Source organism: Solanum stenotomum, unplaced genomic scaffold (genome assembly GCF_019186545.1).
Source record: "Solanum stenotomum isolate F172 unplaced genomic scaffold, ASM1918654v1 scaffold6733, whole genome shotgun sequence".
NCBI classification, from domain to species: domain Eukaryota; kingdom Viridiplantae; phylum Streptophyta; class Magnoliopsida; order Solanales; family Solanaceae; genus Solanum; species Solanum stenotomum.
Genome location: NW_026036338.1, coordinates 863,486 through 890,120, shown reverse-complemented (window position 1 = coordinate 890,120; position 26,635 = coordinate 863,486). Strand labels below are relative to the sequence as shown.

At 34.9% G+C, this 26,635-nt stretch overlaps 4 protein-coding genes across 7 annotated transcripts; 1 reads left to right on the top strand and 3 right to left on the bottom strand.

Moving 5' to 3' along the window:
* Nucleotides 1-403: 403 nt before the first annotated feature.
* On the top strand, nucleotides 404-5,218 carry LOC125852954 (extensin-2-like). Of its 4 annotated transcripts, none has more exons than XM_049532645.1 (5): nucleotides 404-1,487; nucleotides 1,632-1,835; nucleotides 2,887-3,378; nucleotides 3,487-4,733; nucleotides 4,823-5,218. In XM_049532645.1, the coding sequence occupies exons 1-4, from the start codon at nucleotides 548-550 to the stop codon at nucleotides 4,692-4,694; spliced, it is 2,844 nt and encodes a 947-aa protein (XP_049388602.1). In that variant the 5' UTR covers nucleotides 404-547; the 3' UTR covers nucleotides 4,695-4,733; nucleotides 4,823-5,218. The 4 variants fall into 4 exon arrangements, with proteins under 4 accessions (XP_049388602.1, XP_049388601.1, XP_049388603.1 ...); XM_049532644.1 differs by having other exon boundaries at nucleotides 405-1,835; nucleotides 2,887-3,231; nucleotides 3,268-3,378; XM_049532646.1 differs by having other exon boundaries at nucleotides 405-1,835; nucleotides 2,887-3,231; nucleotides 3,592-4,733.
* A 3,611-nt stretch (nucleotides 5,219-8,829) lies between these two features.
* Nucleotides 8,830-13,206, bottom strand: LOC125852955 (vesicle transport protein GOT1). The gene is made up of 8 exons (XM_049532647.1): nucleotides 13,056-13,206; nucleotides 12,671-12,745; nucleotides 12,462-12,553; nucleotides 12,302-12,376; nucleotides 10,127-10,224; nucleotides 9,946-10,021; nucleotides 9,061-9,117; nucleotides 8,830-9,028 (listed from the first exon to the last, which is right to left on the bottom strand). The coding sequence occupies exons 2-7, from the start codon at nucleotides 12,696-12,698 to the stop codon at nucleotides 9,094-9,096; spliced, it is 393 nt and encodes a 130-aa protein (XP_049388604.1). The 5' UTR covers nucleotides 12,699-12,745; nucleotides 13,056-13,206; the 3' UTR covers nucleotides 8,830-9,028; nucleotides 9,061-9,093.
* Nucleotides 13,207-13,875: 669 nt separating this feature from the next.
* On the bottom strand, nucleotides 13,876-20,117 carry LOC125852941 (clathrin interactor EPSIN 2). Its single transcript, XM_049532627.1, has 13 exons — nucleotides 20,038-20,117; nucleotides 19,912-19,963; nucleotides 19,639-19,718; nucleotides 19,468-19,546; nucleotides 19,245-19,328; nucleotides 19,010-19,155; nucleotides 17,569-17,919; nucleotides 17,294-17,335; nucleotides 16,996-17,103; nucleotides 16,720-16,913; nucleotides 15,515-15,648; nucleotides 14,530-15,442; nucleotides 13,876-14,449 (listed from the first exon to the last, which is right to left on the bottom strand). Exons 1-13 carry the CDS (start codon nucleotides 20,115-20,117, stop codon nucleotides 14,037-14,039), a joined length of 2,676 nt encoding a protein of 891 aa, XP_049388584.1. The 3' UTR covers nucleotides 13,876-14,036.
* A 1,277-nt stretch (nucleotides 20,118-21,394) lies between these two features.
* On the bottom strand, nucleotides 21,395-22,484 carry LOC125852925 (uncharacterized). Its single transcript, XM_049532612.1, has 2 exons — nucleotides 22,155-22,484; nucleotides 21,395-21,871 (listed from the first exon to the last, which is right to left on the bottom strand). The coding sequence occupies exons 1-2, from the start codon at nucleotides 22,317-22,319 to the stop codon at nucleotides 21,536-21,538; spliced, it is 501 nt and encodes a 166-aa protein (XP_049388569.1). The 5' UTR covers nucleotides 22,320-22,484; the 3' UTR covers nucleotides 21,395-21,535.
* Nucleotides 22,485-26,635: the final 4,151 nt, after the last annotated feature.

Sequence of the window (26,635 nt, the reverse complement as noted above, 5' to 3'; positions counted from 1 at the left end):
CCACGGCGGCTAGGAAAATAGAAGACAACAATAAAGACCAAACTGTATGATCTCACTAGTAATAGAGGCAACCCATACAAATTATTAAGTACGTACTCTAATATATTGAAAAGTGAAAAATAAAGTTAAAACAAGATTTTTTTCCCCCATTATTACATAATAATTAATTGTGTTGTATTCTTTTTGTAAATAAATCTATGTAGCAGGTAGCCATTTGTTAGACAATGGAAAATTCATAGAGATGGAATTTTTTTTTTTTTAAATAAAATAAAAATTGAGTAAGTCCAGCTGTATAGAGTTCATTTTTGAAAAGTCTTTATTCTCACAATCAGACAAATTGAATTGGTGGCAATTGACAGCTCCACATTAACGACTGATAGTGTTACTATAAATATTTTGCCCATTGCTTCTCATTTAACCATCACTTGTCTAACAAAACCACTACTTCTCTTCCTCCTCCTCCTTTCTGGCTCTTCCAAAGAGTCTTGGACATTAATTCATCTATAGCCACATTTGAGGAACTGGTGGTGCAATTTCCCTGCTAGCAATGAGGCTTCTTGCTGGCGGCCCCGGCCGGGGTCGTCATTATTTGCCACATATCTTAGTGGCATTGGTGGCCATTTTGGCTGTTGTTGATATTGTTTCTGCTGACCCTTACATATATGCCTCTCCACCTCCACCTTATGAGTACAAGTCCCCACCACCTCCTTCTCCCTCTCCACCACCACCATACGTGTACAAGTCCCCACCACCTCCATCACCTTCTCCTCCACCACCATACGTGTACAAGTCCCCGCCACCTCCATCACCTTCTCCACCACCACCATACGTGTACAAGTCCCCGCCACCTCCTTCACCATCTCCACCACCACCATACTATTACAAGTCCCCACCACCTCCTTCACCGTCTCCACCACCACCATACTACTACAAGTCTCCACCACCTCCATCACCATCTCCTCCACCACCTTACTACTATAAATCACCTCCTCCACCCTCACCATCGCCTCCTCCACCATATTACTACAAGTCCCCACCACCTCCATCACCTTCACCACCACCACCTTACTACTACAAGTCTCCACCACCTCCATCACCTTCGCCACCACCACCTTACTACTACAAGTCCCCACCACCTCCATCACCTTCGCCACCACCACCTTACTACTACAAGTCCCCTCCACCACCTGATCCCTCACCACCACCACCTTACTACTATAAGTCTCCACCTCCACCTTCACCATCACCACCTCCACCTTATTACTACAAGTCTCCTCCACCACCTTCACCTTCACCACCTCCACCTTATTACTACAAGTCTCCTCCACCACCTTCACCATCACCTCCACCACCATACTACTATTCTTCCCCACCACCACCCAAGAAATCACCTCCTCCACCATACTACTACTCCTCTCCTCCACCACCAAAGAAGTCACCTCCACCTCCATACTACTACAGCTCTCCACCACCACCAGTTAAGTCTCCTCCTCCACCATACTATTACTCCTCACCACCACCACCCAAGAAGTCACCACCACCACCATACTACTACTCCTCGCCACCACCACCCAAGAAGTCACCTCCTCCACCATACTACTACAGTTCTCCACCACCACCAGTTAAGTCACCACCACCCCCATACTACTACTCTTCCCCTCCACCACCAGTTAAGTCACCTCCTCCACCATACTACTACACTTCCCCTCCACCACCTACTTCTTACTATCCTCCTCATCATCCCTTGATCGTTAAGGTTGTCGGAAAAGTCTATTGCTACAGATGCTATGACTGGAAATACCCAAAGAAATCCCATGACAAGAAGCACCTCAAAGGTATTACTACTCACCACTAACACACATATTCTCTAATTACATTGTCTTTTGTTCATAAATAACTATATTCAGTAAGATCTTTATTTGTGAATATATTATTCTCTTTGCTCGAAATTAATGTGTCTTGCTGATCAATTGGGATCTCCCCTGCTTAATAATTAATATACCATACATGATACATGCTTGAATTTGAAGGCACCACCTTATTCATTCATGAAATGCCTTTAGAGACTTAAATTTTATTTAACATGTGTCAACCATCATTCTTCTATAATTATTGTGAAAGTGAAGGACTATTAATACTTGTTCCTCAAAATGAAAGTGATATTTAAGCAAAATCTAGTATAGAGAGTTAATTATAAGGTTGAGTTCTTAAATTATACTACTTAGTATATTTATCCCAAGTATGTGGTTCTCCTTACTTTAAAGAATTAGCTCAAAATATGAAAACTCTTTGTTATATTAATTAATAATATTCCCCTGCATAAAGATGAGAAAGAAAAGAAAGTTTATGAATGCACTAAATATATTTGTTAAACAATGCTTTAAAACCATTGGAGGGGTTTTTTGCAACCGAATATATCATGAGAAAACATCAAAAGTATAAGTAAGAAAACATTGTCACTTAATTATGCTTGCCATAAAAAAAGCAAACCTGAGATATATATTCATTGATTGTGCAATTATTTGTGGTATCATATACTATGATTTTCTTTTACATGATTGAGCAATTATTTGTGGTACAATAATAATAATAATAATAAAATTTTGTGGAAATAAAAAAAAAAGGTTAAAAAAACAGAGTGGTGCCAAACAGAGTCTTCATTGGCTCACTAAAAGAAGTAATTGAAGACAGATGGATAGATTCTTGACTTTTGAATTACTTATTAGATAAAAGGGGAAAAAATGATGAATTAGTGGATAATGAACTTTTAATCATGTGATGGAACACAAAGTTGGTTATTGTAGCTAGTGGGCAAAAATAAGCTTAACATATGTCTATAGGACTCAATTATTAAGTAATACTAACTAATTTTCACACTTGGTATAGGTGCTGTTGTTGAGGTGACATGCAAGGTTGGTGACAAGGAAATCAAGAGCTATGGTACCACTAAGATTAATGGAAAATATAGCATCACTGTTGAAGGATTTGATTATGCCAAATACGGAGCAGATGCATGCAAGGCTAAACTCCACAAAGCACCAAAGGATTCAAAATGTAACATCCCCACAGATCTTCATTGGGGCATCAAGGGTGCTAACCTCAAAGTGAAGTCAAAGAATCATTATGAAGTTGTGCTCTCTGCTAAACCATTTGCTTATGCTCCAAAAACTCCATATGAAGAATGCATGAAGCCTAAGCCAACCCCAACTCCTTACTACTACAAATCTCCTCCTCCTCCATCACCAAAGTATGTGTACAAGTCACCACCACCTCCATCACCTAAATACGTATACAAGTCACCACCACCTCCATCACCAAAGTACGTGTACAAGTCACCACCTCCTCCATCACCTAAATACGTCTACAAGTCCCCACCACCTCCATCACCGAAGTACGTATACAAGTCACCACCTCCCCCATCACCTAAATACGTGTACAAGTCTCCACCACCTCCCTCACCTAAGTACGTCTACAAGTCTCCACCACCTCCCTCACCTAAGTACGTGTACAAGTCCCCACCACCACCATCACCTAAATACGTCTACAAGTCCCCACCACCTCCATCACCGAAGTACGTATACAAGTCTCCACCACCTCCATCACCGAAGTACGTCTACAAGTCTCCACCACCACCACCATACTATTACAAGTCTCCTCCACCACCATCACCTAAATACGTCTACAAGTCCCCACCACCTCCATCACCGAAGTACGTATACAAGTCTCCACCACCACCACCATACTATTACAAGTCTCCTCCACCACCATCTCCATCACCACCACCTCCATACTACTACAAATCTCCTCCACCACCATCACCATCACCTCCACCTCCCTACTATTACAAGTCTCCACCACCACCATCGCCATCTCCTCCTCCACCATACTATTACAAGTCTCCTCCACCACCATCTCCATCACCCCCACCTCCCTACTATTACAAGTCTCCTCCTCCACCATCACCATCTCCTCCTCCACCATACTACTACAAGTCTCCACCACCACCAGACCCATCTCCTCCACCACCATACTATTACAAGTCTCCTCCACCACCATCCCCATCACCACCACCTCCATACTACTACAAATCTCCTCCACCACCATCTCCATCACCTCCACCTCCCTACTACTACAAGTCTCCTCCACCACCATCACCATCTCCTCCTCCACCATACTACTACAAGTCCCCACCACCACCATCCCCATCTCCTCCTCCACCATACTACTACAAATCACCACCCCCACCATCTCCATCACCTCCTCCACCGTACTACTACAAGTCTCCACCACCACCAGACCCATCTCCCCCACCGCCATACTACTACAAGTCTCCTCCACCACCATCACCATCACCCCCACCTCCATACTACTACAAATCACCACCACCACCATCCCCATCGCCTCCACCTCCCTACTACTACAAGTCTCCTCCACCACCATCTCCATCTCCTCCTCCACCATACTACTACAAGTCCCCACCACCACCATCACCGTCTCCTCCTCCACCATACTACTACAAGTCCCCACCACCACCATCACCATCACCACCACCTCCCTACTACTACCACTCTCCACCTCCACCTGTGAAGTCTCCTCCTCCTCCATACTACTACAGCTCACCTCCCCCACCAGTAAAATCACCTCCCCCTCCAGTATACATCTACGGTTCTCCACCACCACCAGTCCACTACTAAGCAGTTCGAAAAGCTTGGCCATTTTCCACAACCACTCAAGTAAGTTGAATTATACTTTAAAATGTCCTTGTTAATTTTACCTAAGATAAAGGTCTGTAGCTAATTAATATTAATATATTGTTTTGCAGATTTCAGTTTCAGTCACAAAATAAGTGATGGGTTCTTGAGGAGAAGATTAAGAGTTCCATGGTCAAATGCAATTAATAAGAAGTTCAACTTTGCAATTGAGAGGTTGATTCCTAGTGACTTGGACCACTTTACTTCTACTTCTCTGGTTTCCTTATTACACATTGTTCTCTGTGTGTCTCCACGTACGTGGAAAGTGGCTTCGACAGCTTAATTAGTTGGAAATAGTAATTATACATCTAATGTACAATTTCATATGTTGCTTCTTTATAGTAATTTATTATTATTATGTATAGGCTTTGCAATTTGATTCGTTTGCTCTTAATTATTGTTGGCTGTCTCCTAGTGCCTACTTGTGCTTTTGTGCACCAAATCAATAAAGAGATAATTTTTGTTCACTTTGGTTTTATTTTATACTCTTTCCATTCTAATTTATCTCTTTACCTGAAAAAGATCGATAAAGAATGGAGAATATCAATACAATCCTCTTGATTACATGTGATGATAATTATTATATATAGATTCTTCCTCTTGATAGCATGTGATGATAATTAATCTATTCTTTTAAAAATCTATATTTCCCTTTCATCATTTCCCAAAAACCTCAGAAAAAATAAATATATAAGAAAGGAAAGACGGTGAATGAAGTAGACAATATATACTCATATAACATTAGTTGGTTTCTAATTTTCCTTTTAGGATAGGCTTTTTTTCCTTATCTAATTTTTCCTTTTACAGAAATTAATGATAATCACTTATTGACATATAATTCTTGTGGCAATTTTTTTTTTTTTTTTTACACAAATGTTGTAGTGTAGTGTTATTAGCTAATTACATCATATTCTTACTCTTTTCCAAATTACAAAAATTTCTTAAATTTGGTGGAATCTGGATACATCTTAAAATGTCTCATGTATTGTGTCTCAGTTTCGAATATATCTCTCAATGTCCCGATATATTACATCTCGATTTTGGATACATCACTCAACGTCCTGATACATCGCGTACATCCTGATATTACTTTTTTTCAAATACTATTTTTTTAAAATATCATATTTTTAGGTTGAAAATGCCTAGTTGGTGTCGTTCTCGTATGGCATTAACATTTTCTCGAGTTAGTCACTGTATATAGCTAGCTTTGTTTGAATTCGTTGCTAATTGCTTTTGGTTGCTGGTCCCAAACCCGAAGACCAAAACACACATCACATGCCACATTGAAAAAGTATATAACCCTACATTATGATTTATGAATCGACGAGTAGCAGCCTTTTTGTCCTCAATAATTGGGATTTTTTATACTTTATTTTATGCATGAAAAATTAATATAAGGATCCATTTACAAATTGAAATTTTGACGTATACACTACGTCAGCAAGGCATGGAGATTTAATTAACATTTACTACTTTGTATTATATCGACCTAATACATATATAAATGAATTCATTTTTGTCATATATTAGTAATTATTAAAGGATGTCTCAATCATAGAATGGCAAAAGATCTATGCATGTGCTTGAGATCGTGTGTCCACTAACAACTAATTACATGTTGTCCTCTTCTAAATTATATATATTGTAATTAATTTGAATGGTTAAATCGATCAATATGAAAATAAAATATTTAATTAATTAGAATATAATGCATCAATAGAGTTGACGAGAGGGAGTTGGTCGGATGGTAAACATCCCTCACTTTCAATTCGAAGATTGTGAGTTCGAGTTCAAGGGAGCAAAAGGGATGGGAACTAGGGAGGGTAACAAATAAATGAAAAATAAAAATGCATCAATAGAGTTTATATTTATATTTATATAATAAGTTGGTGGCAAACATCAATGCCAAGATGTGATAGGTTTGACTAGCACTAATATTGTGTACATGTGAGTTATATACAGATTGAAACAAATTACTACATAGCAATTGATATTTCTTTGTTATATAAAAACATTTTTTAGATGTTTCCATTCCCCTTTTAACTTTTTGTCTCATTGTTTCCTTTATAATAGCCGCCTGCCAACTCACTATATTATTGATTTACATATAATCCAAAGCATCTCGACTATTACTTTAACTCAACTGCTCCTTTAATTTGGTCACTTGTGGCTGCTGGACTGTACTACTTCTATCACTTTAAATTTGGAAAATTGACAGTTGGATCTATCACAAGGTACGTAACATGTGGAGATTGAAGATAGATTGATCAATCGAACCTATGATATTAGCTTGCATGGTTCTGGAATTATAAGAATGGAATGTATTAGTGTAACTGTTCCTCAAGAATCTAGGATCCTCTCATATTTTGATTTTTTAGTGAAAATTTCGACTCTGCCAATATCAGTTGTCAATCATTGTATTGTTCACTGCTTTCTGTTCACTATAATATGCATGTCCCCATGTATACAAATTAAATTGTTACTTTAACTCACCAAATTAGGTGTAGACATAATATATTATGTTTTTTCGGCCTTTTCCAATCAACTTCTAGTCCTTTTTTTATTATACAGTAATTAACTAATTATTAATTAATACATGATTGATTAGAAGATTGATGATAAAATTCCAGAAATAAGTGATACCCTACTGTTAGTGGGAACTTGTTGTATTACCTCATTTGTTTGTTATAATTAAAAGATATCAATCCAAATTAAAAGATGAACAATAATGATCTAGGCCTACTATTAATTAATTATCTTTTTCTTCTTTAATAATTTGAAAGAAAAAAACAAAGGGGTCACTCTAATATATACTATATTCTATAATGACCCGAACCGAACAAATGGTAAATATACAACAAGCACTTAGTACCAAAGAGAGTAGAAGAAAATATTAGTCAAGACTGCATAGTTCTAGAAATAATCATTAGGAACAAAAGTAGTAGGTTAATTATTATAATCACAGTTGTGTGTTATCATGCATCATCCAATTCACACCAAACTTCAAGTGATATTTTGTTGAGGAATGTTCGGACCAAATTAAATAATAATACTCTATCGAGTTGATTAACTATTTTTTAAATTGTTATCACATTCTAAATTACTATTCAAACAAAGAAGAAAAAATACCTTAGCTAAGGACATCTCCACCGACTCTTTTAGAGAGGAGGAAGACTAATCGCCATCCTTTATTATCTAAGTTGTAGGTTCCCATCAATCAGATACTCATTTGAAATCTTTAATTTTTCTGGTTAATTAATACTAATGTGAGATATAAGCAATATAAGTTGTCGGGCTAATGATGCACAAAGTGACAAATTAAATGCCCCCATAGGACGAAATAGTAATAATCAATTATTATACCGTGGAAAATGGAGTTGTAAGATCAACTTCCCTTCAAGGCTTTTAACTATATATATATATATATATCATTATGAGCGATCTGAGGACAAAATCGTCCTCCTCATTTTTTAGTTTCACTATCAAATAAATATCTTTAATATTGTGGTTACAGGTAATAATATTTGATGAGATTGCAGGCAACCAATAACGTGATTGACTAATAATCTAAAATATGACTTTTAAAGTTTTAACTTTTTTTCTTCTAAATATAGAATATGACATTCTTTTGGGAAAGAAGAGATACTCCCTCCGTTGATACGGTGGACATTAAGAAAGTAAAATTTTGAATTTAAACTAAAGATGTGGATAGCAACACAAGAATATCCGCAGTCTTAAATATAAAATATGTAGCATTCTTTCTAAGACAAATTAACAATAATAATAAAAATAAAAACAAAAAGAAAATTGCATCATGTATAGTTGGTTAGATCTGATATCATGGATTTTGATATTTGGTTATCTCTGAAGGGAATATAGGGCAGTTGTTAGAGATACAAGTTTAGACTTATTATGATCATAATCTTTTTTTCTTGAACAGTACCAAGTAAAATCCTCTCTTATATATATTGAGGCAGTATGACATATGCTAACACCATTGTTTCATCGACTCATTAAGATGACAAAATATCAACATCTGAAAACCTGCAATCCTCTTCTCAACCAATTATGTCAAAAGGTTTTTCCTTAGAAATGGTATAGGAACAGGAGACAGTATAAGAAAACTTGAGAACAAGAATTGCTAGTTAAAAACTAATGATTATTATAATCCTAATCTACATATATAATATACATTTGAAGATCAAGGTGACAGCAATCTGCATTACATGACAAACAACTTTGATGCGTCCTAGCTCAGTATATTCTTCCTCCTTTTCGAGAAAAACTCATCTAAAGATGACGAGGAATCAAACAGGATAACTGGAGTAGACAAATCAATCAGTCAGCTACGAAAGCGGTCAAGAAGCTGAAAACAAAGGGGAAGATGTTAGAACCTAGCATGAAACATTTGATACAAAAACTGAAACATATATCTGTAAAAATAAATGCTGCTGTCAATCATCTAAACCTTTTTCTTTCCCCAAGTTACACCATAATGGCCACTTCTTAGCCATGGTCCAGATCAAAGATACATTACCTTTCTTGTTCTTATAGATATATAAAGTTTTGCCCCTCTTGAGTTCTAATACATCCATGACTCGGATTTATAAAGTCAGGTTTGCTGGAAGGTTTAAGGCACTACATAACACCAACGTAATGGATTTAATAAGTTTCTATTCCCAAAGAGTAGACTATGACATAAATTTGACCGTGGTGCCCTATGGTATGCCATTTAACCATTATCAAATGTGAGTTTAAAAAATATGGCCATTTATCTGATAAAACCAGGAACCTTGAGCACAAATTAATCATATAGGAGTGCGATTTGCACAACCCAAAGCATTGAGGACAAAATTGCAACTTCAGACGACCATTAAGGACCACAAAATAACTTCCATTCTAACAACCTCAAAAGAACCAACAATGAGAAGCACAAAAACCAAAGAAACATGACCGTAGGCAAAATCAAAATCAGGCATGCCTCTGTACAATATTTAACACAAACAATCAAGGGACAAAGGCCACTTCCCTCGTTTTGGGTAAAAACTTCAACCCCATGTATCAGTTTAATTAGATGCCTTTTAAAAGGAAAAATGGCTTGAAGGAGCTGCAGAAGCTTTAAATACCCTTCCATCTCCAATGAAGCCATATTTAGCCAGCCACTAATTTGAGATAGACATAAGTATTAACTCACCAGAACAGGATACTGCAGAATCCATCCAAATACAGGAATCTGGAAAAGAAAAACCTTGATGGATGGCCAGAAACAACTGCAGGGAAAAGATCAGTGTCAAAATCTTATGTCACTCAAGGAAAGACGAATGAGAAGAGAAATATGAGAAAACTTGTCCGGTAACTATCCAAAAGGTGCTCACCCGAAGAGAATAATGCATCCATATATTTCCACAATGATACCCACAACTGGCCAGCGAACGAATATGAGAAAGAGCCCAAGCATAAATGATATTGTGCCCTGGAGTAAAAAGAGAAAAAGGACCTAAGATGAAAACTGAAGTGATGCAACTTGTTTAGTTTCAGTCAAAGAAAGATATCGAATAAAGAAACATTTATGTCTTAAGCAAGGTAGACCATCACACGTCAGAGCCCCTCACCCCCCCCCCCCCTCCACCCTAGCTCTCTCCCTCATATTATGAAGACCATTACTGTTTTCATTCTAAAACAGTAAAAATTGAGAACATAAGGCATTTAGATCCAGCAGTGAAATTACATAAGATGGATAAAACAACAAGGCATGAATGCAAAGGTTGAGAGAGAATGCATTGCCTAGAGAATTAATAGCCCTTGAGAGATAGGTTAGAAAGTTTTGTACTAAAGCAGAAGGTTCTAAGCTGTTAACTTCTGAAACATTAACGTAAGTATCATGCAGAATCACATAGAAGAGAAGCTCTCGGCAATTCTCCTCCCTACTTTTTTTTTTGATGACCAAGAAATTCCCGAGGACGAGTAGTGCACATTTCGAAACTTGGTGCATAATAGTCCACACTTCTACCCTTCTACACTTAAATACCAGGATATTGTCTATGGTAGGGTTCGAACCCATGATGTGCTTTCCCTCTGTGCTTTTCGGACTTAAGCCTAGTTGTCATGACCACGAGAAATGGAAATCAAGCCACCTAAACAAGCTCTATATCATAGACTACAGATGGAAGATAAATTATTCTACATAGCTCAAAAGAAATAAGTCGAACTAACATAGAGCAATAGGAATACTTCAGTGGGGTTTGTAACTTTGTAACTGATCAAGTAAAGAAGAAGTTGGAATCAAATTAATCGCTAAACTGCTAGTTGGATATGTAACTATCTGAAGTTGCATTGGTGGGTACCAGAAACATCTGCAGAAGATGCAATTTATAAATTACAGAATTTCAATACATATGGAAGATATGGAGAGGTGATAAGACATGACATGGTTCAACTGCAGTTTACCAAGATATGACCCTAGATAGGAAGATATGAAGGTCAGGGATTAGGGTAGAAGGTTAGTAGGTAGTCGAGCATTGTCTAGTTCCCTTATCAGTTTTATTATTATTACTCTCATGCTATCTTATTCTTCGATCTTAGTATTACCTGTTGTTTTCTTTGCTTCAATTATCGTATTAATTGTTGTTGCTACTATTCTCTTCTGCAGATTCTTAGCTATTGTATTTGCTTTACATACTTGATCCTTTTTTGATATGCTTTACTTGAGACGAGGGTGTATCGGAAACAACTTCTCTATCTTCACAAGGTAGGGGTAAGGCCCCGTACACACCACCCTCATCATACCCCACTTGTGGGATTATACTGGGTTTGTTGTTATTGTTGTTGTTGCAATACATAAGGGAGATTGTGAGCATTGAACCGTTTTACTCTTTCCTTTACTAAAACAAGAAGTTTATATTGCCTCACAAAAGGTAATGGAGCCTCTCCAGATATTTTTGTGTTAACGATCTTTTCCCAGAGAAGTAGAAGGTTTGCCTTGGTAGCCTTTCATTCAGTATATTTTAAGACATTATGGGTTAGAATTTTGTGTTCTTCTCATCACTTAAAAGGAGCTTTGTGAAATTTTGGAGCATCTAGGAGACACATTATCATGGTCTGCTCCTTTGTGACCTATTCCTGAACTTCTAAATTTTCATTCTCAGTATTTTTTTTAAACAGAAAGCACAACTGATTTAAAAAGCTTTACCTCTGAAGACAAATTAAAAATCTATCTGAAAAGACAACAAAATAACCTCGTGCTAGAGAGCAACTAGTATTCAGAGTCGCGTTTAAGCCACACTGCGACATTGTGTTTGAATTTAACAATCGAAGCTTTAGCAAAGCCTAAGGATTAGATATTGCAACAAGCATGATATATGCAAAATCAATCACATGGAAGAGATAAATCTGCTAGATCTGTTAAACTGCACCACAGAAATATGAGATTGCTCTAATATACAGAAAATTGCTAATATAAGCAGCAGAAAATGCTATTACTACGCATTGAGTGAATTATAACAGGACAATAGGATGTATTCCTCAATTACTTATCCAAAAAATGTCTCTACCTTGTAGTTTACTTTGAAGAGCTGTAATGTAGAACGCAAGCCCAACAGAAGTGCTACACCTGCTAACAGAAGTATCTAGGACAAGGTATGAAGAAGAAATTAGTTGGTAGTTTCATAAACCCAACATTATATAAAACATACATAACTACAGATTACTTACATTAGCCAGCGCAAGCAAACCCCTGTCGAAGAACAACATTATGGCAAGAAATGTGAAAAAGATGCCAAATCCAATGAGACCTAACCCAACCTCTGCAAGGTTTATAAAATTTTCAAGGTGAGATGCTAAGCTATATTAGTAAATAGAGTGTAGATCTTGAATGCATTTATGGCTCTTTGAAGATAAAGTTTATACAGAAAATTGCTTACTTTTTTGTTCATCTAATTCATATGCCATCTCGCTGATACTGTGCCTCTTTCTAAAATCAGAGCTGCAGTATCTTCCTACAAAATGATTAGCATAAGAATATATATGTAATACATAAAACTGAAATCTAGCATGCCATCTTCTTTTTTAAAACTAAAAATCCATTCTTTGATTTATGCATAACTTTTTCTCTGTTTTCTTCCTAATTTCAATTTATTTTGATAACAAAAAATCTAGCGTTTTTCAGCTTTCTAACGATTTTTTTTTTTTTTTTTTTTGGGGGAATGGATTTTTGGGTATCAAGACCTTCCAAGTTCCATTTTTTCAGATTTTGCATACAAAGGGGTACTAAGAAACAATAAATTAAGGTGAAGAAGAGAAAATTACCACTTAGATTCGGCTTCTCTCAACAATTCAGATCGCTTACACTTGCAGTACCGGTTCCGGCCGAATGGTATTCCTACTGCTCTCTCACTTTTGCTTTTCTTATTTTCTTAGCACAACCTATCCTTTTTTTTTTTTTTTTTTTGAATTAAATTAGTTTTAATTTTTTTGGAAATAACCTCTCTAATTTGATGTACACCAACGTTATTGTTGTATGTTTCTTGAATGGTCTTTATCCAAAAAAAATAAAATAATTTAAATTATTGTTTTTATAATTCGTTTCATAGAAATATGTCAATTTTATTGTATTCTCATCACTAGCCACAATAGTCTTAGATCAATTAGCAAATTATTGGTTGGTGTTTGAAGAAGAAAATGTGATACTGTTTTCTTTTACTGTATAAAAAAATAGCTAGTATCTAAAAAATATTTTTCTTGCGTCTAAAAACATCATCCCAAAATCGAATAAACTTTGCAGTGAAAAGTAGGAATTCAAGAACATGGTGAAACTCGATAGTGAAATACACACATTATAGATATTTAATTGAAACTCGGTTGAAAGAAGAACGAAATATCAAAATGAAACAAAAGTAAAATAAATATATCAATGCATAAATGGTTCCTATATTGGAAATTTAAGATAATGCATAAGTTGAACGATCAACTTTCAAGTGTAACATAAACAATAATGACTCCAAAAAATCTACATGTATGTATGTATACAAATGGATGAAGCTGCAAAAAAGGACACCTGAGATAGGTGATCCTAAAATAATACACAACAGCTAAAAAATGTGCAACTGCAAAACAACCCTGAAAGATGGAATTAAGATACAATTCTATCCTCTTATCTACAAATGCTAATCCAAAAATATAGACTCTACAACAGATGGTGAGCTCAACAGGCCAACACTATTCACTAGAATACATTCTATCGCGTAGTTTTTCAATCTTCTTTAGTTTCCCAAATGCACAGGCTTAAGCTTATTGGTATCCACCACCGAATGGTTGTTGGCCATAGTTACCTGTGCCCATCATGGGATTGTAGCCTCCTGGCATAATAGATCCACCAGTTGGTTGTTGCATTTGTACTCCTTGCCCCATGTTCATGCTCATTCCAATATGCATTGGTCTAGCCATCCCCATGCCCATAGGCTGCCTTACTCCATATACTCCAGGAGCACCAACACCCATGCCCATGCCAACCCCTGCCATTGGATTTGACAAAGGCCTTAGAGCACCTGCACCAGCACGGCCAATACCAGAACCAGAACCCATTGCTTTACCCATTGTAACAGTTGATGTCACAGGGGTTATACTAGGTTTCTCCATCCTCTTCTCCTTGCGGTTAATAGCATCAAAATCAACTCCAATATCAGCTAAAGGATTTGTCTTAGCTACACACCAAAAATTGCAATGTCATGACTATGAAGGAAAAATATAAGATATTTTAAAAGGCAAAAGCACGATAACCTACATCCAGAAATGTTCAAATTGACCAATCCACGACTCATTGTATCCGCCCACACGGTAGATTTTGTCTCAAATTTGTCTTTGGCTGGTTGGTTGCCGATGACGAGAGCTGTTGAAACTGGAGTAGAGAGTGGGAACATTGACACATTATTTATTTGATTTTGTGAAGGCATACGGGATGCAGTAGCTGCCTGTGTAAGGAAAGATGGTCCAGCAGGAGTTTGACCCATTTGCATTCTAACTGAACCTGTATCTCCCAATCCTGTGTTGTAACCTCCAAAGTCAACATTGGTCTGCAGAGATTGACCAGCAGTTACCTGAAAGGAACCCGATGCAAATGGGAAGCCATTAAGAGGTGCAAATTGACCACTTTGCGGACCAAAACTTGTCTGTGGTGTTTGGCCAGGTTGAACTGAATAACCACAAAAATATGGTGAATTGCTCGTTTGACCAGTAAACCCAATCTGAGATAGAGGTTGCCCGTGAATAGGAAAGCTAGTCTGTGGTAACTGTAAACCAGGTTGAGCTGCAAAACCTGTTGGTGAAGCATCCTGAACATGGGTAGTTGTATAACCTGTTGGTTGTACAGTTAGCCCACTGTAAGATGGAAAACCTGTTTGCGCTGTAAATGGGACACTTGAAATTGCATGGTCACTAGAGGGATGCAGAGAAGGTGAAGGAGCAGAAGGAGGGAGAATATCAGCCAATATATCAATATCATGGTTGGATGTGGACAGCTCCTGATGAGCATAATTGGGTGCTGCATATGTTATACTCGGAATCTCAGCACACAGTTCAGGACTTAGATTTGAGTTAGGAGGGAAAGATGGAGGAGAAATGTTCTGCGGCTGATTTTGAACTGTGTCTGAGGTTGGTACAGCTTTGAAAGGACCATCACCAAAAGGGTCCTCAAACATCTGCAAGAAATCTGCATTCAGTAAGTAAATGACAACTCTTTGTTAATAAACAGTAGTCCTGGAAGCATTAACCTCAGACGTGGTTGTAGTTGTTGATGCAAGGGCTAATGAATTAGAAGAAAATGGCTCAGATAAGGAGCCAAGTAAATCCACTTCAGTGCCAATGGAAGTAATTGGAATAGGATTATTTGATTGAGCCCTGGCCACTGCTCAGTCAATAATAGAAATTATTAGCTCAGAAAAATTAACACGTGTTCGTGTTGAGATGTGCAATAATAAGAAATATATAGCAATTTTAAGTATCAAATAATCCAATATGACATGGAAAATGATCTACCAATGAAGATTTACTTATAAATATGACTAATCAACATATGAAGAAATCCGAATTTTGTATAGAAGCTTCAACATATTTAATTAAATCTCTGAATTGCCACATACTTTGTAATTCCAATGCCAAACAAAGAAGTCTACATGTGATAGTGCACCTTTTTAAAGATTACAAGGGAATAAAGAGGGATAATGTGGGGTCAGAAAATACCTGTTAATTTTATAGTAAGAGAGCAGACAATTGTTTGAGTGAGAAGTGATTCATAAAAGAAGTGAACCACAAAAGTTCTCTTTCTGGTAAACTGGCCATCTTAAATTGAAATTTTTTCTTCTTGAGAATATTATCATTGTTTTTGAAGACTATGGGGGAAGATTTTCATGCTTATTAAAACCAAAGGAGTATATCTATATCGGCATATATATTTTGCATAGAGTTTTCTGTTAAATTTAGTTGTCCTCCGTAGAATGGTTTCCAACTTTACCTAACATGTGCAAAAGTATATTTCACATTCAACAGTTTCTACCACTGGTGACGAAACGATAAAACTTCAAGGAATCAGGTTCTTATCATCAACCACAATCATAGTAAAATAACCTTAATTGTGCGACACGCTTGAGTAACACCTTTCATTGACAGAGATAAGTAGATAACCGACACAACTATGGTTTACACTATGAAGGTCCTGGCTAGTGAAGACAACAACAAACTAGTAGGTCTTCATTACCAGAAAACACCTGTCCAAAGTGTTTGACTACACTGCTATACTTGAGCATTAATAGCACGTTTGGCCAAGCTGCAGAAATCAACTTAGTTTGAGATGCACTTCTTATTAGAAATGCTTTGAGATTGCAGTCTGTGTTTGACTAAATCATTTAGGAATGATTTTGTTAGTAAATAGGATATTAATATATTTGAGCCTGTTGATTGTTAAAGTAGGTCCACTTACCTGAAAAAGAAGCTCGAGGATCAAATTCATCAAAGCTCTCAATATCCTTGTTCTCTGGTGGAGTAGTAGCTGAAAGTGGAGTGGACAATGAAGCAGCAACTGGTGCAACAGCAGGGGTGGCTTCCTTGTTTGGACTTTCAATCGCATGAGGTGAGGAAACTTTAGGAGCAGATGTTGAAGTTGTTTCCACATTCCTTTTACAACGAAAAATAAAGATCAACATAAAATTTACAGGAAAAGAAAGTTGGGCAAAGAATCTTCTCACACAACTATTACCTCTCACTATGTGTGGGGCTTTGTGATGCACCAATAGATTCCTCATAACTGGGAGGTAGATCGAGGTTTTGTTCAGAAAACCTTCTCTCATGTTGCATACCGTTAACACTGAAATTGAACATGTAAATTTCTTCATAAAGGAAAAAAATTCCCTAATTAGTCTAATGTTGTAGATGTGTGTGTACATATCATCTAATGCTACACATACACATTATTTTATCTATAAGGTTTACTTCATACAAGAGAGAAATCATATAACAGAACTTAAGAAAAAACTAAAAAGAGTCAATAATATCACCTTCCATCTTGAGAGCGATCCTCAGCCCTTGCACTGCTTTCTCTACTAGTCAAAGGTAATAGTCAACCATAACGATTAAAGTAACGCATTCATTAGTACTACTGAAGAAGATCAGAACATTATTGAATTGATGAAAACTACAAATCATATTTCAGAATAATGACAGGAATAAAATAGGGTGCTTGAAAAGAACCTATTCAGTTTTCTATCAGAATTTGAAACTTACACTACGTCATAACAAACTAAGCCTTCAAAGATAATACGAAAAGACAAACCTAGGAGAGTATTGACCATCATCATCATAAGCACGATCCCTGTTGTCATAGCTTGTACTTCTTGAGTCATTACTGTAGTCATCTACACTCTGACGATGATCATCATCTCTGTTTTCATCTTGGCTACGGTCATCATAACCTCTACCATAGCGATCCCCATCATGACTGTATGAATTACCATACCTACCATATTTGTCCTCATCTCTATAACCCCATTCTTTTTCTCTCCCATATCCATATCTCTCTTCATCTCTGCCTCTATAACGTTCCTCTTCATATCTGTCACCATACCCTCCTGAACTTGAATATGAACCAGGTCGATGCATATCACCCCTTGATGAGTTGTGGAATCTATCAAGATGATGAGAAAAATTGAAGATGTCTTGCCATTGTAAGGACGACCAACAAAAAACAACACAAATTTGGCAAAACTTGCCTTTTAAGAATGTAATCATACCTTTAACTTAAATCTTATCATTCATTTCAGTTATAAATTGTCCATCAGAATGTTGTCTCACCATTAGTTAAATTTTCTTTCCCGTCTCCAAATTAATAAAAAATATTATATTTCTTCAATGAGAAAAGCTGCTATTCAACTAAACATATATCAAATGGATCAGAAAAGATCTAAGAGTCAAGTATACATTAAAACAAGCTCTATAATTAACTGATGTTTGTACTTTCCATCTTCGTGTTTTGCATTTTACTAGTAGTGTTGAATCGATCCATGTTGATCATCATCAGATTACATATCAAAACTATAAACTAGTACGGAAAGACAAAATATATGTTTTGTTATGAAGAGAGAAACAAACTGATCAATAGATTGTTTTCTTCCCATACAACAGAGAAGTTGGTGCAAGTGAAATAGTCCGGTGGTTCTAGAAGAGGCAAGTTCATATTTTGTGAAAGAAGTATTATTGAAATTGCTCTGAAGCAGTTCTAATACAAATAACTTTCACTAACACATCAGAATCACATAGTTCTTGAAAAGTATACATTAAAATTTGATGGAAGTACTACAACACAGTTAACAATTTTTCGGAGTTGAGGTGAGCTTTATCCTGAAACCACTATTAATATTTTCTTTTTAGAAATATCTTTTAGAGTTCAGACTATGTCTCACATGAATTTTCTATTGACAACCAAAAACAAGTTCAGGTATTCACAAAATGTAGATTAATAATTTTCATCCGCAAAATGACAGGTTAGAGAAAAGCTTATGTTTTAATCGCATTTTATCTCAAAAAACTTATATTCACATCACATTTTACTAAGATTAGATTGCAGAAAATGTAGATATTAGTGGACACAAGAATACAGAACAATGACTAAATATAGAGACATAATGGTAGCAATCAATTTCTTTTTTTTTTTTTTTTATGTGTACGCGTGTGTGGAGAAGGGGGTATGAATGTGGTGCAAATTGAAGAAGACTTACTTGTCCCTGTTGGTAGCTGCCTTTCGGCGGACTTCTTGTATCCTCTCCTTATCATTGACAAGAACAACAAGACTCTGAGATTTCTTTCTAACATGGCTTCCCTGATCTTTTCCACTAGAGTCGATGAATTGAAAATCAGATAACATCTGTGATAAACACCAAAGAAGATATCTCAGATACTAAAATTGCAGATTATGTCATCATACTCGTATATCAAAACAAAGAAGACACTTACAGATATTTGATATGAATGTTCCCTTATTTCATCTATGACACGCTCCGACCCACTGGCTACTAAGTAATCCAAAACAACTAAAGCCTGAAATTAACCATTAGTGACTACATATAACAAATCAATAATGTGCTTGGTATAAAGATTTTGTAACATAGAAAATGCCACATTCAGGAGAAATTTTCCAGAGATGTTGTAATGCGAGAGGAGGCAAATAAAATCAAACCTTGTAAACATGCCGCCAATTTTTTCCAGTATCATTGAGACGCTTCCAAATTAAAGGCATAATCATTTGGTACTGATGACTGAAAATTTTGAGTTGAACTCTTAATTAGGAGAAAAGGAAATAAGAATAGCACAATTAAATAAAGATGTTGGTACAGACAAACAAGCTTACTAGTTTGTTGAAGCTTGAGCAATATCTGCAAGAAGTGATCCATGAGCACCCCAGGGCTCATTGCTAGTTGCATCAAGCACCTTAAAATACCAATTTATTAAGAGACTATGAAGAATTGAATAGAGACAAATTCAATGGATGACAAATGTTCTCTTATGAAGAGATATTAGTACTTTCTTAGAGAGATAAACCTCAAGCACAAGGGCATATTAAGTAAGGCATCTAGTTTTGTAGTTGCATATATGCAGAGAAGAATGAATGAATGTAACTTACTTTTTGCTCCAGCGAAGGGACCTTTAGAACATTTTTGTTCACCCCTCGCTTGCTGCAATAAGAGGGAAAGAATTAACATGAGACATAGATAGAGAAATGACAAGTTTTGGAAGTAATTAAACTTACAGGTCCCTCACAGTTTGACCCAAGGCCTTTTTCATTTTGGTAGCAGGCCAATTCACCTGAGACACAAGGAAGAAACTCATTCATTTGCAATTATTTTCTAGTTGAAAGTCATCTCTTCAATACACATGCAGAGGCATAGATTCTACAAAGAAGTCAACTAAATAAATAAAGACATCTTCAATGACAACATTGTTATCCTATATTACTCATATTTTGTTCATTAATTTCCCACCCACAATTAATTCTATCTTTCATACAGAACATCTACATTCAACAATAAAATAAACAAACCCCATAAAAAGTTAATGGATACAAATTCCATAATTCAGCAAAAAAACAAATGACCAGTTTCTTATTTCACCATTTTGCTGACCAATACATTAACAAAATGAAGCATTATAAATTTTCCATCCGAACAATCAGCAATGTTGTTAATTAGTTTTTGGAAATTAAAAATTACATAACAAAATGAAACCGGTAATCAACAATGAATTAATGACAGATGAATGAGAGATGTAAAAATCAAACCTGATGGAATTTGATACATACACCCTCCTCCCAATACAAGATCTGATACAACAAAAGAAATAAATAATATTGAATGGGGAGGGAGGAGGGGGAAAAAGCTACAAATTAATTTTTTTATTTTTTATTTTTTGTGAAAGAAGTTGTAACGTTAGCGTTCAAACAAAAGAGACTCTTTCCATGGTATACAACTTCTTTTCATGATATATACATATGGTTTACTAAATTCATTGACCATTTTACATTTTTTACTAATTAATGTTTTAACTTGCATTCCTTTATCAATTGTCCTTAATTAGTTTCGCCTATATATTTTAATATTGGGATCGGAATACTCTTGTCTATAGTTTGATTGCGCCGTGAGAAAGTGACTAACCTTATTTTGAATTGAGAAAAATGACATTTGGTTCTCATTGTATAAGTTAGGTTACTTAAATGAAATGCAATAATAGGTATATATCCTCTGTTACTATTAATGTGATAAAACAAACAATTCATGACGTGCAATTAATTATAGAGTATAAAGTTGTTACTTCTTCTCGTATATTACAGCATCATCTGTTTTGGCTTTTGTAATAAATAAAGCGTCGCATAGTTTGGTTCAAAATTCAGTCTAGTACTGAGTTTTTTTAAATATGTGGCACCACACGTCATAAATGCATCCTTTTAAAAATATTGGAGTACGTACGTTTGTGGAGAAAGTGAATAGTAATATACTCCATTTTATATCGGTTAGTAGAGTACTAGAACCTCCGCAAAATTAGGACAAGTTTATGTATTATCCCAACGAGTTTGACAGAAATAGAAATTGATGAAGATTAGATGCAGTAAGTGATGTTTGAAAGTTATTTACTATTTCAAGTACACAAAGGAAGAAAGAATAAAAAGAGAAACACTACATGATGGCACTTGGAGGCTTATTAACCACCACATTTTTTTCCCAAACAACAAAGAGGTAGTAGTAGCTAGCTAGCTAGTTCAAGAGGCTCAAAGTGTCATAACACTTTGTGGTGGCATTGTTTTTGTTGGAAAGTAGAGAGTGGACATACTTGCAATTAGGACAACATGGTGATGACTGTGACACTATCACTAATAGATGACAATTTGAACATGGCAATGCTATCATATTGTTGCTCCCACTAGTACTGTTGCTTTTGTTCTGTTTCTTTGAGTAGTAGTCATGATCATGATCATCATCCATTTGAATTGACCTTGATGATATGTTTAGTTCAAGGTCTAGCTTTTGGTCCTTTGGCCAATCCCATGTCTTCCTCAGTGTTTTCCTATTTAGGTAATACATTCTTCCTGACTGCAAGTAATTTGTTGCAAAATAAACATCATTAGTTAAACAAAAAAGAAGAGTAAAAGTACAGAGTTCATGTTCTTGACTCTATAGTAGCAACAGTGGCAGAGGCAGAATTTTCACCTAGCTAGTTCAACATATACTATAAGAAAGGACTTGACTTTAATTTGTATATACTATACACTTTAGCTTTGCTATTGACTGATAAAAGATGTATATATCGGTGCATATAACTTAAACTGTTAAATAGAAAAAAAATATTAGATTTGAAGTGAAAAAAAGGGTATACTTCAAGATCAAGACATTGCTCCCAATCCAAAGGAAGAGGATCTTTAAGTTGAAGATCAACACTAGCTTGAATCATTTCTTGCTTTCTCTTCATTGGAAGATTGATTTGATGAGATTCATAATTGGAAAGATAAGAAGGAGCCAATGAAAGTTCAGGGAATTCCATGACTATATATGTATATTGAGTAACCAAAACTTTTGATTACAAGTAGACAATTGTTGTGTTTTATATATGAAGGGAAATTACTTATAGGACAAGGAAAATTTAAAGTAAATTCCTATAGTTAAAGTTGAAATATATTTTTGTTGGCAGAGAGGGTCATGCAAGAAGGTGAGTCTACTTAAATTGGCTTTCATCAAACACATTTAAAGGAGGAGGGGAGGGGTCAGGCCAAACATTTAATGAAACAAGTAGATATATCACTTTAATGCCCCAAAATCCTACTACTACTACTCTCTCATATTGGCATTTAAAATCCCTCCATCTACAGATGAAACATTAAAACCTCAATTTATTGTGCTGTTTCCATTTCAACTATTTCCTTTAATTCACACCCTTTGCCAAAAGAAACATTTATTATTTTCCTAGCCAAGCTTAACTTCACTTGCCCATTGTATTAAAAATAGATGTTCATTTATACTTTCTTTGTCCAATAATAGTTGTCCGTTATTCATGACTGTGCACATTTCTTAAGAAACTATAAATAGAGGGGTAATTTTACTATATCACCCTTTGATATAATAAATACAATGTCTTGAAAATGTAATAGGAAAATGACTATAATTAATGATAAGGGTAAATTAGGAAGTGTAAAATTATCCATTAATTTCATAAAGTTAACAAGTATTGTTATATATCCGAAAATAGTATAGTGGACAACTATTGTTGGACGGAGGAAGTACTTGTCTAGTATGGAAAACAAAGATTTAATTTACCATTTTTTACTCATTTTACTCTTATTATTAACTACTCCCTTCGTCCTAAAATATATAAGTGTGATCACGTTAGTAAAAATCATGTTTATTAAGAAATCAATATATACAATATGTAGTTTACTAAGTTATACCTATTTAATAAATGTTTTTTTTGTGAATTGAAAACTATCAAGAAGATGGATAGTAATGCTATAGTTAGAAAGTATATTTCTAAAGTGACTTATTTTGTGACAATTTATTTTTTTGCTAAAGTTATACGTATTTGGGGACGGAGTGAGTACAAATTGTTTCATATTCATTTCCAATGAGTGAGATGACTTGTAGTACTAATTAGGTTAAAAAATTTACGTTCCCTAGAGTTTTCGCCCTTTTGTTCCCTTCACAATCTTTTAGTTGGAAGGACTGGATGCTTATCGTCTTAAGTAGTATGTCAAATCAAAGTATCAAACATTGACAAATAAATATGAATGGATAAGTGAGTATAAATTAAATTTTGTACTCTCTTTGTTTTTATTTATATGTCATTATTTTAGATTTCACATTTTTTTAAAAATTATGTAAGTTTACTATTGTACCTTTATTTAGCGTTATCTTGAAGTCAATATTTCAATAAATGAACATAAATTAATTTATTTTGATTAATTAAATTAACCAATGAACATGAATTAATCATTTAGTTTTCCTATGTTGGTCAACTTAATACTTTCAAGACTAATATCTCTCAAGGGTAAAATATGAAGAATAATGTCATTTATGTATTGGTTTTGTGAAATGACAAATATTAATTATTTTAGTAAGGACAACATGTAAATAGGAACGAAGGGAGTATCTAATTTGAAAGTCCTTAGTTTAACTACCACCTTCATCTCACATATAGTTCATTCATTAACACACTACAATTAATGACTTCAATTATTAAAAGGGAAATTTTCTGTATCCCAAACTCATTTATATGTTCATGAGATTAAAATAATAGAAAACCAAAAGATAACTTGAATGAAAAAAGTTAAGTTTTATGCAATGTATAGTGCTGAAAATAAATGGAGGGGGTTAATTGAAGGCCTCCACTAGAAAGGTATGGATTCATTACCCCCTTTTAAGCATTAAATGGAAAAAACCATACTAGAACCCTAAAAAATTGTATACTTTACTTAAAATTAAAATATATTGAAATATTGTCATCTTAAAACATTGATTTCATTTATTTTGAAACATGTGTAATGTAAAGTCATTAATAAAAAATTTATTGTATTTATCTATATATATATATTGCTTGGTGGAAAACAAACTAGCACACTCCATGATAAATTAGACAAAGGGGATTTCTACTTTACACAATATATGTAACATAACAAATGTTACTAGTATATAGTAAGTACTCCCTATCGATAGCCAAGGGTGAATTCAAGTTATGAAGTTTGGATTTTTTTGAGAATTCATTAGATATATAAAACAAATTTGCTTCTTATTTATTTTTTCTTTACAAGAAGTCACACCACATTTTGTTTGGTCTCTCTATTTCTTTATAAATTCACCTACGTGAATAACCATTGCATTTCCATTAATTTGTGAGTAGATGTATTAATTAACTTCTTCTCTATGAAATCTTCATTTGCAATTAATGAGAAGTTGGGAGACTGCAATATCTATATACGATCGAATTTAATTCATTAAAGAGAGAGGGAGTATATATTATCTACTACAACACCTCATTTATTGGTATGTGAATAAGTACTTGCAGTTATAGCCTGCAAACCTAGTTGGATACTCTTCAATTGCAAAAATTCACATCAATTTAAGTTTATCTTGCGTGCTAGCTCGACAATCGTAAAATTAGTAGTATTTAATTTTAAGAGTACTAGCACTACCTCGGATCCGTTCAAAATGAGAATGCATTAATTATTAATTTTTCAAATCAACCCTTGCTTAATTGTTATTACTCATTTTGTAGGAGATATTCATTTAGTCAAAATAACCTTTAAACATGCATGATCCAAGTTAGAAATATACAATTTGAATCTTGGAGAAATTTGACCATGATATAGTATTCGGGTTGCAGCCTTAGGTAACTTTGTTCCAAACTTCCGATATAATTGAACCAGACATGGCCGCTAGCTCCTCAATTTCTAAGTCTTTCTTGCCCTATAACGCGGATAAAGCAAAAGGGAATTGCTTTAAAATGTAGTACTTGGTCATTTACACTTTCTTTAGACGTAAAGAGTTATTAAAACCTCACTTGCACTAGATAGTATATCCAAAAACATGATCAACTCAAAGAAATTTAATCTTTAAAATTCGAATTATATCATACAAATTGAGACGAAATGAGTATTATCTATTTATTATAAGGTTGACAATATATAAGAAAATATTAGATCCAAATTTAACATTATAAAAAAAATAAATATTTCAAGATACAATTTTCAAAAAGGAAATGATGACTAAAAGAAAAATGGATTTGTGCTTGGTCATCTAGTCTCTAATGGGCCTATTAGGGCAATTTTCGCATATAGCCACTCAAAACAACTTAATTAGGGTCTATAGTTATAGTTTGCTAATTACAATTTGTAGCTACATGTTAGAGGAGGAGAGAGGCAAGCGAGATTGGGAGAGGGAGGAGAAAGGTGAGCGAGAATGGGAGAGGGAGGAGAGAGGCGAGCGAGATCGGGAGAGGGAGGAGAGAGTCGAGCAAGAGAAGACAATAATTTGTATAATTCACATCTCATTTGTATAATTCGCGGGTACGTTTGTATAATTCATGTGTATTTGTATAATTGAGTAATACAAATTTCGAAATTATACAAATATGTTAAAACTCGAAATAACAAATTTATACAAACATAAACATCTGGACTTTAAACAATTATACAAATTATTATACAAATTACATTATACAAGTTATATTATATAAAATCCAAAAACTACACGTTTATACAAACTTTAAAAAGTTATACAAAAGAGATTGAATGTATCTGGTGATAAAACTGAAAAACCAAAGGAAATCCCTATCATATACAAATACAAATCAAACGAAGAATTGTTAGTTGTGAATTATACAAACATGGCGAATTATACAAACTGAAACCCAACTCACATAATTAACGCTTAAAGTTAGTCGCGAGTGGTAATTATAGCAAACTATAGCTATGATGATTAATTAAGCAAGGCCAAATACATAAATAGATCCCTAAAATTGTTGGGTTTTTCCCCTTAGGTATCTCAACTATGCTATTTTCCTATTGAATCATTGAACCACCCATAATTTGTTCCTTTTAAACACCGTTGGCTGATTTGGAATCAAACTTCAACAAATATATGTTGGTGATTGTGCGTGTGAGATCAAATATCCCCACGTGGAAATTCCAACCTATCATACTTCAACCCAATTACACGTCAGCACCACATATTCAATCCTCAAACCCAAAAACTAAAGCCCCTTCATTCCCCTCCAAAACACTTTTAACCCGATGCTAGACGAGAAAACCCAACAATTGTTCTTCTTTCAGTGACATTTACAACTAAAGTTCTCAGATTTTGAATTGATTT

Bases quoted from the DNA above. Each gene is read 5' to 3' on its own strand.
- LOC125852955 (XM_049532647.1), bottom strand. From the start codon at position 12,698: ATGGCATATGAATTAGATGAACAAAAAA. The intron at 12,377-12,461 runs GTAAGTAATCTG...ACCTTGTCCTAG, and splicing joins GTTTGCTTGCGCTGGCTAAT to ATACTTCTGTTAGCAGGTGT. The intron at 10,225-12,301 runs GTAGAGACATTT...TTTTTACTCCAG, and splicing joins TCTTCAAAGTAAACTACAAG to GGCACAATATCATTTATGCT.
- LOC125852925 (XM_049532612.1), bottom strand. From the start codon at position 22,319: ATGGAATTCCCTGAACTTTCATTGGCTCCTTCTTATCTTTCCAATTAT. The intron at 21,872-22,154 runs GTATACCCTTTT...AATTACTTGCAG, and splicing joins AGCAATGTCTTGATCTTGAA to TCAGGAAGAATGTATTACCT.
- LOC125852954 (XM_049532643.1), top strand. From the start codon at position 548: ATGAGGCTTCTTGCTGGCGGCCCCGGCCGGGGTCGTCATTATTTGCCA. The intron at 1,836-2,886 runs GTATTACTACTC...CACTTGGTATAG, and splicing joins TGACAAGAAGCACCTCAAAG to GTGCTGTTGTTGAGGTGACA. The intron at 3,379-3,486 runs CTCCATCACCGA...AGTCTCCACCAC, and splicing joins CGTCTACAAGTCCCCACCAC to CTCCCTCACCTAAGTACGTG.
- LOC125852941 (XM_049532627.1), bottom strand. From the start codon at position 20,117: ATGAGTTTCTTCCTTGTGTCTCAGGTGAATTGGCCTGCTACCAAAATG. The intron at 19,547-19,638 runs GTAAGCTTGTTT...CAAAATTTTCAG, and splicing joins GCTCAAGCTTCAACAAACTA to TCATCAGTACCAAATGATTA. The intron at 17,104-17,293 runs GTGATATTATTG...GTTCAATTTCAG, and splicing joins GATCGCTCTCAAGATGGAAG to TGTTAACGGTATGCAACATG.